General features: G+C 33.1%; 1 protein-coding gene across 1 annotated transcript; it reads right to left on the reverse strand.

Moving 5' to 3' along the window:
* Positions 1 to 623: 623 nt before the first annotated feature.
* HHEX (Hematopoietically expressed homeobox) lies at positions 624 to 7,863 on the reverse strand. The gene is made up of 3 exons (XM_089708114.1): positions 7,476 to 7,863; positions 1,565 to 1,734; positions 624 to 746 (listed from the first exon to the last, which is right to left on the reverse strand). Exons 1-3 carry the CDS (start codon positions 7,861 to 7,863, stop codon positions 624 to 626), a joined length of 681 nt encoding a protein of 226 aa, XP_089564240.1.
* Between the last annotated feature and the right edge of the window lie 5,184 nt (positions 7,864 to 13,047).

Here is a 13,047-nt window from a genome sequence, read left to right on the forward strand (position 1 = left end):
GTTTTGGGTGGTTTCACTGTGTAAGAGAGGAAAATAAGGTCATGATAAGAGAACAAGGAACCAGGGCATTGACCATGTTTTGCAACATGCTCAGGAGAGGAAACTATGATTAGATCAAGGAGAGAAGGAGAACAGTTAGGAAGGGAGTGGGTAGCTTGAAGAGGAAGGATGTTAAGGTTATATGAATCAACAACGGATATCAACTTAATATTTATTATTTTTATTGTGTTAAATAACAATAAACTTCTTAATACATCTCACACGAGTACACGACCGTTACAGGCCCTTTAGAATGTACCTACTTCCTGCCTGTACTAATAGGTACAACATCACACTAACTTCTATGCTAGGATTTTTATAAATAAATTAATTACATACCACACACAACCAGATAGGTAACTATGGAATTTTTATCTGTTCTGGCAGTTTACTTATTTTATTTACTTAAAATTTATGAAAAATTTAAGAAAAAAACATTTTCGTACTCTGTGGTTCAACAAATAATAACGTTGCTCAATTGCTCAATTTTTTTTAAACTGAATTCAGGGAAAGTGTTGCAATAAAACAAAAAGTGGGTAAGACTAGATATATATATTAACGTAAATAAAATTAAGTATAAATAATTAGGATTCGGAGATATGTACATCGTCGTCGGAGGCGTCTGCGCTGGCGGGGCTGCCGGGGTCAGCTGACTCTGATGTTGTACGGCGCCATTTTGCGCGCCTATTTTGAAACCATGTTTTTACCTGAAACGTCAAAATATTTTTTTTTGTAGATAAAGAAGCTGTTATACACATGGACGTATAAAAAAAGACGGACGGTATATCGCTTATACATGGAGTGAAGCTTAATAATGGCGGCGACACATCCATGTGTGTGTGCCATGTTGCCATGGCAACAGCTGTGTTGATGACAATGGCGGCTGTATTTTTTTCTATAAATTTTGCCGTAATAATTTTGTCATTAAAACATAAAAGAAATAACTTGCTTCCCTGTGGAATGAATCCCTTGTGTTTTGTTATTTAAAATTGTACTGTTGCGACACCATTTAACCACGCAAGACGTCATTTTAAATATTTTTTGTGAAACAGTGACGCAGTTAATCAGTCGGTAGTTCACGACGTAATGGCGGCCGACTAGCTTACTATGGTGAGAGTGTGTGCGTGTTCATTGTCTTTACACGATCGCTAGCTTACTACGGTGGCTTCACGTTGTTTGTTCGTAAAACGGCGTCCGTCTTTTTTTATACGTCCATGGTTATACATTACTACTTTTCAATGTAGCCTTGCATGTCTATGATTTGTTTTCATATCAAGCATTTTTTGTTAAATGATGTAGACTGTACCTACCTAATATCAATAAAAATAGCTTTGCGTCATGAAGTTATTTTACAAACTAAACTTGTATTTACTAAGTGTATTTAAATATGTTAACTAAAAAAGGCATTCTATTCTACATAATATATTATATCACTCATCATAATTTATGTCATAACATACATGATACAACTAAGTATTGTAATATTTACAAAATTAAATTCGATATTATTCACAAAAATCCTTACCTGTCTATCACTTAATCTCAAGGAAGACGCGAGGGCTCGTCTCTCATCAGGACTAAGATATTTGCTAGCACCGAATCTTCTCTCCAACGCGCCTGTCTGTGCCGCGCTGAATCTCACTTGTCCCCCTTTCCGTCGCCCCCCCACTCCCCACCAGGGACTACAACAGGGTACTGTGAACAAAAGGACAGGACAGGACTTATTAAAAAAATATTGAACTATATAAACATACCTACCTAAGTATGTAGGTATAAAGAAGAAAACACTGCAGTTTTGTATACCTATGTTTGTAATATTTTTACTCAACACTGGACGGATTAAAAATTTCTTTCACAAGTCGAAAGCTATATTTTTCCTTAGTTACAATAATTTCTAAGCTCTACCTGTGACGATGGTTAGCTATTAGAAACAATGTTTAGGTATGAAAAAAAAATACCGCTTTGTAGAGAATATTTGCTTAAAAATGTGACAATACTTTATAATGTACCTAGCAGATACTGTAAATGAAAAGTTACTTTTTTATTAGATGAAGACAAATACAAACAACGTCGCAGATATTTTTTTTGTAAAATTACGATACCTACCAGTCACCAAGAAATTTATCTATTTCTTAAACCTTATCTGCCTTGCTCATTAATAATTACATTATCTGAATGAATCTTCATATTTTTCTGCATTTTATCATCATATTTATAATTATCATGGGTAATTAATAACTATCTGTTGTGGACGACATTTTTAATCTGTTAATGTGTACACGAGGATGTTAGATTTCATTTCTATTGTTTAGTTCATTGGAATTTATTTTCTATATAAGTACCTAATCATAATCTAAGCTTAGTCTATGTACTTATCGCATTTTCGTGTTCTTCGTTTAAATTTAGACCATAGAGTTTACAAAATTGATGGAATATTCTAAAATTGAAAAGACAGAAGATGATAAAATCTTTCCAGAAAGGAAGCTGAAGAAAAAAAGTAAAGTTCTAGTGTGCTGCTTGATAAATGATGCGCAAAATGCTATTTTTAATAAATGTTGATGTTTTATTGCGTAAGCACTAAGCACACATAAAACACGATGCACGAATATCTAGTCTTTATAAAATTATATCAACGGTATATTTTTATCGGCTATCGAATAAGTAGACATCAGGAAAACAGCGTATTACTTAATTGATTAGTAATAAAAAATAAAAAAAACGAATAAAATAGATAAGAAGGCAATATGAACACAATTATTGATATCAAGTTTTAGTATCATCAATCAAAAACCGATATCACTACAATTGGAACAACACAAAGATACCTATATAATTTTATTAATAAATATCAGAAGATTTGGATTAACGCGCAAAACTTATCGTTCAAATTACATATTTTGATAATTGTAATACTTATTGGTTATCGAAGTAATGAGTAATTTAAGTGACTTTTTTAGATTTTTGAAGTGAAACTTCTTTATCGGGGTTGGAAAAAAATTTAGTGTAACATTTTTTCGTTACGCCTGATATTTTTCCGTTACGCGCCATCTTTTACTACCACGCGTGATTCGACGTATTTCTGAAAAGTTGCATATAGTAAATTATTTTTTGAAAAATAAGGTCATAAAGAAGTTTCACTTCTTACGTTTGTACACTAGTACACGTACACATTTTTTTAATACTAGGTAAAACAACTTCGTCTGCTCTTACACGGAATATTTGTTCTTCAATTTTTTTTCTACGATTTTCGCTAATGCTCCTCTCCTATTGGGTGTAAGAAGTTTTCAACTGGAGTCAGTATTTCCTGAGATTAGCTGGTTTATACGAATCCTTCAGCTTATATCTACCGTATATAGATAGCGTTAGCTACTTTAAGTATTCTGTGGTATAGATTTATTTATTTAGAGAGATTTCATGTCATGTGTGATTTGACGTCATTTAATTGAGACTTTTTACAAATTTTTGATACCCGAAGACCCGAGACCCGAATACCTATTTCGCTTTTTTGCCGCTTGGTTGCCTGGCAAAGAACACTGCTTAGTGATAAGGCCGCCCATTGTAATACGTCTTACTATAGTACATACAATATAATATTATCTTCTTTTTATTGTTTTTTGTTATTTAATGGTTGTATTACAATAAAGTGTAATAAATAAATAAAATTAACTAAACTAACTACTTAGGTAGGTAATTAAATCTGAAATACCTACTTCTATATTTATTCAATGTTTACATAACGTACTTTTTTTAGCTGTTATCTTATAGATGACGCTAAATGCAACACAATGTAATTAACATGTTACAGGTATATACCTAATGCACATCTATAAACTAAAATCCCATAGGATTATCTAATTTCCGAAACTAATGCAGTCCTATTCGTAACTAGGGAATTCAAACTTGATTAGTAATCAGGATTTTTTTTTGCGTTAAAATTTAATTTAATTATAGCTTTAGTGTTGAATTAAAGTAAAATAAAATATAAATAAATATTTCATGACAATTTTCACACACGGCACGATCTGATCCCATACTAAGCTTTCGCTTGTGTTATGCAAACCAGATGGCTGATAAAAATACAAATATAATTTTAAATAAATACCTACTTATTTAGATAATAAAATATAATACCCAGACACAGACCAAACATCTAGGTTCATCACAGAAAATATTAATTGCCATGGGTGGAAGGCAAGGCCACTGCCAACTGCCAACCACGGGGATGTCCCGAGATAATAATTAAAACAATCGCATAATCTATGAGATTATCTCATTATTGTTCGTGCTATTTTTGTGCTTTTTCATATTATGGTTATTCTATTTTTTTTATACTTAATTGATTCCCTTACAAAGCTCAAAGTTGTATTCCTGAATGAAATCTGAAATAGCCAGCATATTTCTTAAGTTCTTAGCCAGGGGATCGAAATATTAGTACCTAAGTAGCAAGATTTATTTCAAACGGATATCGTCTTGCTAGAAGTCATATCGATTTTATAATTTTGTTTACCAAGAAATCCTCATTTGTACATTGGCTTTTCAGAATTAGGTATTACCTTCCGTGTTATTAGTTTCTATCGTAACTATAATAATATTAGAAAATTGATTGGTAGTGGAAAGACTAACAAAAAGTGTATTATGACGAAGTACTCGTATAACGTGATCCTACAAATATTTTGAAGTTTTTGTATGTTCGTAATTTTTGAGCTGATTTTGACGAATTTTGTTATAATTTTGTTGATAAATGAATTTTACAACTCTTTGCTGATGAAGACGACGGACAGGTCGTCTTCATCAACGTCTTTTTGGACTTATTTCAAATGTTTGAATATGTGTTTTTTTTTACTTTGTCTTACGAATTGGAGTTGTTAGAAGAAAAGGTAATCTACAGTGCAAAGTAGTTACATAAAAAATTGCACTAAAATAAGAAATTAGTTTTTAGGTATATTTTGGGCAACGACTTCGAATTGAAGTCGGTTTGTGTAGTTAAAAATTGTCTATTTAGGCTTAGGGCCGATTATTCAATCCATGGTTAAAACTTATCCGCCCAATAAAGTATTATACACAATAATATTAAACTGTCAATGACGGGCATAGAATACATTTTTGAAATGGTAGTTTAAAGCGCGTCACACACGGTGAAGATACTACATATAATATTTTAAGATTCTCTAATATAAAATATTACAGTATCTTAAGGTATCCTGTATCCTAGCGTTCTGACCATCATTTTTCTTTTTGTCATTGCGTACTAAGACCCCTGTAGAACCGCCATCCTGTTACAAATGACCCGAAATTTTGTGTCAGTGTTTCGGGTAATTCAGTGATACGTTATTCGACGAATAAGTACTAACCAAGGATTGAAAAATCAGCCCGTAGGTAGGTATACAAATTGTACAAATTGCTCCAATTCTTATATTTGTAAAAGATAACGTAAATGCTATTTTTTATTTGCACTGCTTTGATAAAGATATAGATTATGTGGTTATTATCGATTATATTCGATTACTTTTTAAGTTATGATTTAAATGTATCTGTTTTTATTTTTATACATGCGGTACTTTAATCTTTATTATGTTACTAGTTACAGCATGCGGCTTCGTTCGTGTGGTTCTATGATAAATTATCTATGTCAAAAAATCGCTCTTGGAACTTGTCTTGTAGCCTTGGATGGACAAACTTACATATAGATAATACGAATACGTGGGTATTATGTGATCCAAATAAGATTACGAAAATCAATGACTTGTGTAAAATGTAATAAAAAAAAAACATTTTTCTAGAATGTTTTTGCATAGCAATAAGGATTCATTTTGCTTTAATTGACCCTTAGATTTTTTGGGAATTTTAACAATTCTTGTTATGATTATCTGTATCAAAATATTACCACGTTTCAATAGGAATTAATTTCCAAATCACACAGCTCAAACCACTGGACGGATCGGGCTGAAATTTGCCATGCAGTTTAGATATTAGGACATTGCATCCACTAAGAAAGGATTTCCCGAAATTCCTACGGGAACGGGGAAAACGGGCTGCACATACAAAGTCGTGTGCGGAAGCTAGTTTTATATAAAGGTATAATGTACACATCTATACTATAATATTATAAAGCTGAAGAGTTTGTTTGAACGCGCTAATATCAGGAACTACTGGTCCGATTTGAAAAATTCTTTCAGATAGATAGCCCATTCATCGAGGAAGGCTATAGGCTATATATCATCTCGCTAAGACCAACAGGAGATATGATAGGATAGGAGTAGCTTAATGTCTAATCGCATATCAGCTTAAATAAATTTGCGTTTTTATTGTTGAAAATCCTACTACTAATAAATAATATCTAATGCTATAAATCCGAAACTTTGTACTTTGTACAGATTAAATGTTTTTTTATTACCTATACTAGGCTTCCTGAATCTATTTTTTTATATTTTTTTATTCTGTAATCTTAGGTTATAATAAAGTTAAAAATAATATCTCTATTACAATATCTCTTTGTATATTATCAAAAGATATTCGTTTACACAATTCTATAAATATTTTTCACGAGAAACATTGATCATTATCTAGTCATGTGAGTTGATTAATAATTATCAATAAGAAAATTTCTAAATGAAACTGCTAAATTTTATATCTTATCGAAAGTAATAAATAACTGCATATTATCTTGTTACACACAATATATAGAGGTAATTATTAATTACTTTGAGATTTTATATATTTTATAGTTACGATAATCAAAGAAATATTGATTATAGATATTATCACTTAAAGCTCAATATTAGGTTTTGGAAAACAATTCATATAACAAATTATACAAAAGTGACATTTTAAACGATAAGGTACTTATAGCTTTAAAAAGAAAATAGAGAATTTTCACTCTTGTTTAATAATATGTTGTAGTTTTCATCATTTTCTCTATTTCAATTAAAGAGCTTTCAAGATATGTATATTTAAAACTAGTGGTCCGCCCCGGCTTCGCCCGTGGTACATATTTCGCAATAAAAGATAGCCTATGTCCTTTCTCGTGTATCAAAATATCTCCATACCAAATTTCATGCAAATTGGTTCAGTAGTTCAACAGACAGACATACAGAGTTACTTTCGCATTAATTATAATATTAGTATGGATGATCTGATTTTTTTATAAGACACTAGCGGTCCGCCCCGGCTTCGCCCGTGGTACATATTATGAAAAATAGATGTTGGCCGATTCTCAGACTTACCCGATATGCACAGAAAATTTCATGAGAATCGGTCCACCCGTTTCGGAGGAGTATGCAGACTAACATTGTGACACGAGAATTTTATATATAAGAAGATATATAGGTACCATTTAATATAGGTACCAAATTAGACCTTGTTATGACTTATTTGTGTGTCCATACCCAAACATATACACAATTATACCTAACTATCGAAACTTTCCAAAGTCCTACCTCTATCAAAGTTGTATTGTGGGACAGAGTAGGGAGCTGGTACATATCTGCTCATCGACAGCTGGGTGCGCAGAATTTGATCAGAATTCAACACCGGCTCACTGTACAACCCCGGTCTCTGCTCGAAGCTCTTCAACTTGTACGGCCACGCGAAATTCGCCTTTACCGGCGTAGGATATAAGGGGTATGTGTTCCGTCTGTGCTCCAAATTCACCATCGCTTGTGACGTCCCTAGCTCCCTCTGCACTTCTGTAATAACGCTGAATTTCGTCTGCAAGTCTTCCAACCTCGTGTTGACATTATAATCTACAGTCTTTGCACTCCGACCGGCGTCATCGAGAATGTCCTCTATGAGAAACGACGATTTTTTCTGTCGACACGCGCACATTTTGACTTGGTTTGCGTTGTACTGCCCAAATCATTATCAGTTATAGATAGTCATAATTGATAGCTTGTTTAATGGACTTAATCTACCTGTATGCGATAATAATTTATAGTGTGTCATTCACATTAATTGTGATACGCGATTAACGGAGATTGCTCGATGATCATAAGGAGTGGAATCGCTTGATGGTTTTTGCTGGAGCACGCTTGCTGAGTCGAGTGTACCATGTTAAGGTTTGATGGCAGAGATTAGTTCATTAGGTCTCGAGAGCTTGTAATGTGAAACGAGTGGATTATTGAAAGCTGCTGATTAATTTTGTCATATTTGCGCTTAATCTTATCTAGGTTGGGATTGAAATTGGATAACACGTTCATTCGTATGGTATCTTCTGTACTATGGCAATCTTCTATTGAGGAAAAATAATAAAAATTTTATTAACTATTGAACATTAATCTAACCCTTTGAAATGGCAAATAAAGTGATGCGGGTGCGACTACTCTTGACAATCTATAAACGAACTTTTATTTTAAGCTCTTTCTACACGATTTAATTTTTTTACAGGTTACATTTTGGAAATACCTATGTGAAATGATTTGGACACTTGGGTTTACTAGGTATTCTTCAGAATTACGTAAGTTTTAGTAATAATAGGCCTAGCTGGTTAAAATATAATCATGAGTTTTGAAATTGAATTAAGTATTTGTTCGTCTAAGATATTTACTATAATAACAACCTACACTGATCTTTAACGAAATACAGATAAACCAGTAAGCATACCCAAAACGTCTATCCAGAAATACATAAATGCAAAAATAATATCCCTTGTCTAATCCTTTACAAAGCTGAGCTATTCAAACGGATACTCCAAAAATAAAAGGGGCGGTTAGACCCTGTCGTAATTAATGGCCGGAGTTTTTCTACCTTTTGTCACGGAGCCCCTGCTAATTGTCTCTAATTAATTGAGGAGTCAGGATTTTTAAAGCCATTCGCTTAGGGTTGGCGGGTCGAGTCGATTTATTTTCGCAAATATTGCTTTTTATTTCGATTTTATTGCTTTCGTTTTGATTTTGAGATTGAATGGTAAAGCTCATTAGTTGTAATTTTAAGGGAAAGCAATAATTTCTTCGTGTTTCTATATTTGTATAATTGTGTGGACTCCTGTGGATCCTACTTATAGAAATCCAAAGGCTCCAAAGGATATGAAAGTATTAACTGATAACTGATTGATGTTCTATCACGCAGAAACAATTAGGTACCGTAGTAAAATTAGTCTTCTCAAGCAAGCCTACATAATCAAAAGCTAAAATTTTATTAACTGGATTTTGTTCACGCCAGCGTAGCTGTTTACCTACTAACCGAAGTTAAACTGATCATAGTTAGAGATGTTTCATAGTTAGAACTATAAAAATGACCTGACATTTTCAATCAATATTTTCCCCATTATAGCTGGCGATGACGAAAGTTTCGTCATCAATAATTATAATAAATTTAATGATAGACGAAACATTAGCACATCTCTCTGCACTGCATCTATACAGGACATTTATTTAAACAAATACCGCAATCAAATCTACCACTTATCCATTATGTAATTCGGCTGAAAGTCCCCTGGTAAGGTTTCGGAAAGATGTTTGAACTTAGGGTCGATTCATGATTTAGGGAGTATAATTGGACCTTTATTGTTTCACGCGTTTATTTGTTTTTGGTTACGCCCGCTTAACAAAAACATTACTTAATTGTCTAATGAATAATTGAGGATAATAAAATCATAAAAAGCTGAAACGGCAGTCTTTAAGGACAATATTAACAATTCTTTTTAAAAGGAGAAAATTATGCTTTCAATGGGAGTTAGAAGGGACTATTTTTAGACGGGAAAGGGCAAAGGTATTGACAATTATACAATAGTATGATGGCATAGAATGAGTTCTTGTGTTATGTGGGGATTTGTCCCATGTGCATTAAGTTCGAAGGAAGGTTTTAAAAGATACGAGTCGTACAAAGAATAACAAGTTTTTCTTTTGGCACTTTTTATTTCTTCTTTAGATTATACTTTCTTTTAGATTATATTAAATTCTTATGTCACAGGGCTTGTGCGGACGCGGTTCTACCGAATACCCGCGGCCCCGTCAATAAAGAGGCACGGCGGAACACAGTGGAGTTTAGTCGGTAGGACCCTGCACTCAGCAGGGTGAGTCCGACATAACCCAGGGCTCTTCCCCCGAGTGCCCTGGGTATGCCTAAATGCATTCTCCACTATAAAAAAAAGGGCTTGTAACCAAACTTCATTTTTCAGATTTTTTGTGTGTGTGTTTTTAATGTGTACTTACATGAATATATTTTTGACTGCTCGTTACGTATGTTTCATATTGGCTTGGTGATTAGGTATTGTATCATATCACAACATTTATCCAGTTAGTTTCTAAGCTAGTATCTATTTATGGTAGAACATCATGTGCCTAGAGTCAGCTTTTATTTAAAAAAATTGGTTGTCTGTAAAGTCGGTTTACTGACGATAGTTAAACGTGACAACGTCGCGTCCGATTGTGCTTCTTTGTCGCTCGTTCCGCGCTCTCGCTTGCACTTCAAGCCTTACATGGAACGCCTCAGAGCGAGGTAACGCCGCATGAGTCATGTTTTTTCGTGCGTGCAGCCGGCGCTATCGAATTATAAGACGTTGTCACGTCAAAAAAATTAAACTACCCATAGCTTTTCAAACTGAATTGGTATGCGTCATGTGTGATAATGCCTTTGTTCAAAGTAGGTAACCATAAAATGTTTGACATTAAATAGTTGAAATTAAAATGTCTAAATAAGACATAAATACGCAACGTGGTCATAAACTTTTATGTTGATTGCGGTGTCTCTCTGTGTGTGTGATTGACGAATTGTTTTTATTTTTAAACTCTTGAAGGGTGTAAGTTTAGCGACTGTCTATCTGTTGCATACTTACAAATGTATGATGCATTTCATTTTAGATTTTAGATAAGTATTTCTTTTAAAGGTAATATTGGTAACAATTTCACAGATTTTTATATCTATCGTTATAACTTATAAGATTCGATAATCAGATAAATTTTTCATCATTTAATACCTAAATTTTATATAATATTACGACGGGAATTGACTGCCCGATAACCTATTTCAGTTATATAATTCACCAGGCACCATGTATATGTCCGCTATGAACTACTAAACTACTGAACCGATTACGATAAATAGGACAACCCGGTATGAGCAACTAAAGAACCTACGATAAGTAGGACTACCCAAGCATAGCCGGGAGAGCAGCTAGTTAGCCATAAGAATAACATTTAGTCAACAATTCTGACCGCCTCCGTCACTAAGCTTCCATATATTATACATAAGGGCATATAAGTAATATAATAAATATAAAACGATATCAACAATAACATCTATCGGCTAATAATAATAAACCGTTTAATGACGTAATTATACTAGGGTAAAAGTGGGATAGATGCCGCACTAGGATAGATGCCCCATTTTCAAAAAACCTCACTTCCCAGAGTCCTGACTACGAATTAATAATTTAAATAGGAGCTCATATCACCCCGAACCTGGTGTACGCATGAGCTGTTGTTTGGTGAAGACGTGTTTCGCTAGTGCGTGTTATAATATCGGCGGCGAACTTCACGAACACGTTAAAATTTAAAAAGGTTGATATTTGCCTTTGCATAACTTTATAAGTATTAATAAATTTCACTATATTTCTTATTATGTCTATACACTGGTTCATTAAGTACAAATCTAAGTAAAAATAGTGGCTCTTTTGTTTTTATTTAATAAAAAAAAATACTGGGGCAGCTATCCTTATCAAAGAGTATAGTTGCCCCTTTTTTTTCGAGGGATAGATGCCCTTAGGGGCCTCTAAGGGCATCTATCCCTCAATACATATGTACATGTTATTATCGATAATCACAGGTACTGTTTATATTTTTACCTGATTGCGTCAGAGGTTTTCTCTATGTTAACCGATTTTACTCGTTTAATTTGCTTTTTTTGTTATGTTTACTTACTTATTAATGATCTGCCCTTATACTGATTGTAGGAGAACCACACCACGAAAATACAAACGAAATGAAGGAGGGCGAGCGCAAGTATATTCTTGGACAACAGAACAACTATGTGAACATGACATTTGCTGGTTTATCATATAAATTTTATTAGATTTCGCGTTTATAGAGTATGTAAGGCATCTATCCCACTCTGCAGGCATCTATCCTCCTTAGTATTTTCATGGTGGGGCAACTATCCAACTAGGTAGGCATCTATCCTCAAAAAAGGTGTTCTACAAAAATATTTATTACACATTATCTATAAATGATAGGATAAAAAATATATATAGTAATTCAAAACAGATAATTAACCTAGCTATATTCATACAAAGTGTTCGTATAAGATTCATGTTTTTAAAATTATGAGGCTATTTCAAAAAGTGGGGCATCTATCCCACTTTTACCCTAAAGTGACGCGAGTGCTTCGCTTCTAATGCCTCGTTTATTTTGTCCAATAAAAGTTGATCGCCATTTAATAATATGGGTTCCGTACGTTTTATTGGCTTAAAAGGGTATAAGTTTGATGTATGATCATGCAACTTGCGTTTTGCAAATGCTGGATTCTATATTTTCGTTTTAAATATATTGTAGAACGGAATAGTAGGTATAATATGTTATTACTTATTACGGCTTACGATCAAATAATTTTTTTCGTATAGACTATAGAACTATTTTATCTTATCCAGACAAATAATTTTTAATAGAATCGTGTCTTTTTAATTGCTCATACTTATCAATTTAATTTAAATAAGGGAACAAGAAGAACTGCATCAAATTTCTTTCAGTATAAAGAGTAAAGACTATGATCATCAAATAATATTATAGTTTTGTAACGGTTGTTGTTGTATTTGTTTTGTATGTTTAAAAAATTATCATTTTCTTTCTAAAATGTCTAATCTTTCAATTATACAATACGTTGTTTATAAGTTTACTACGGAACCCTAATGCTGTAATAAGGGTCCTACTAATTTTTATAGGCCGCTACCTGCGTTCCTCATAAATAGGGATATTTAAATAAAAAATGACTTATGTGTTGACTCTGGTATGGCATTATGCACTCTATTGTTATAAATTTATAATTCAAAGTTAATTAATTATACTCTTTATATTGGAG

The sequence above is a fragment of the Colias philodice genome, chromosome 20 (assembly GCF_061535455.1).
Source record: "Colias philodice isolate Cphi_HAF_F1 chromosome 20, ilColPhil1 Martin Lab GWU primary, whole genome shotgun sequence".
Classification (NCBI taxonomy): domain Eukaryota; kingdom Metazoa; phylum Arthropoda; class Insecta; order Lepidoptera; family Pieridae; genus Colias; species Colias philodice.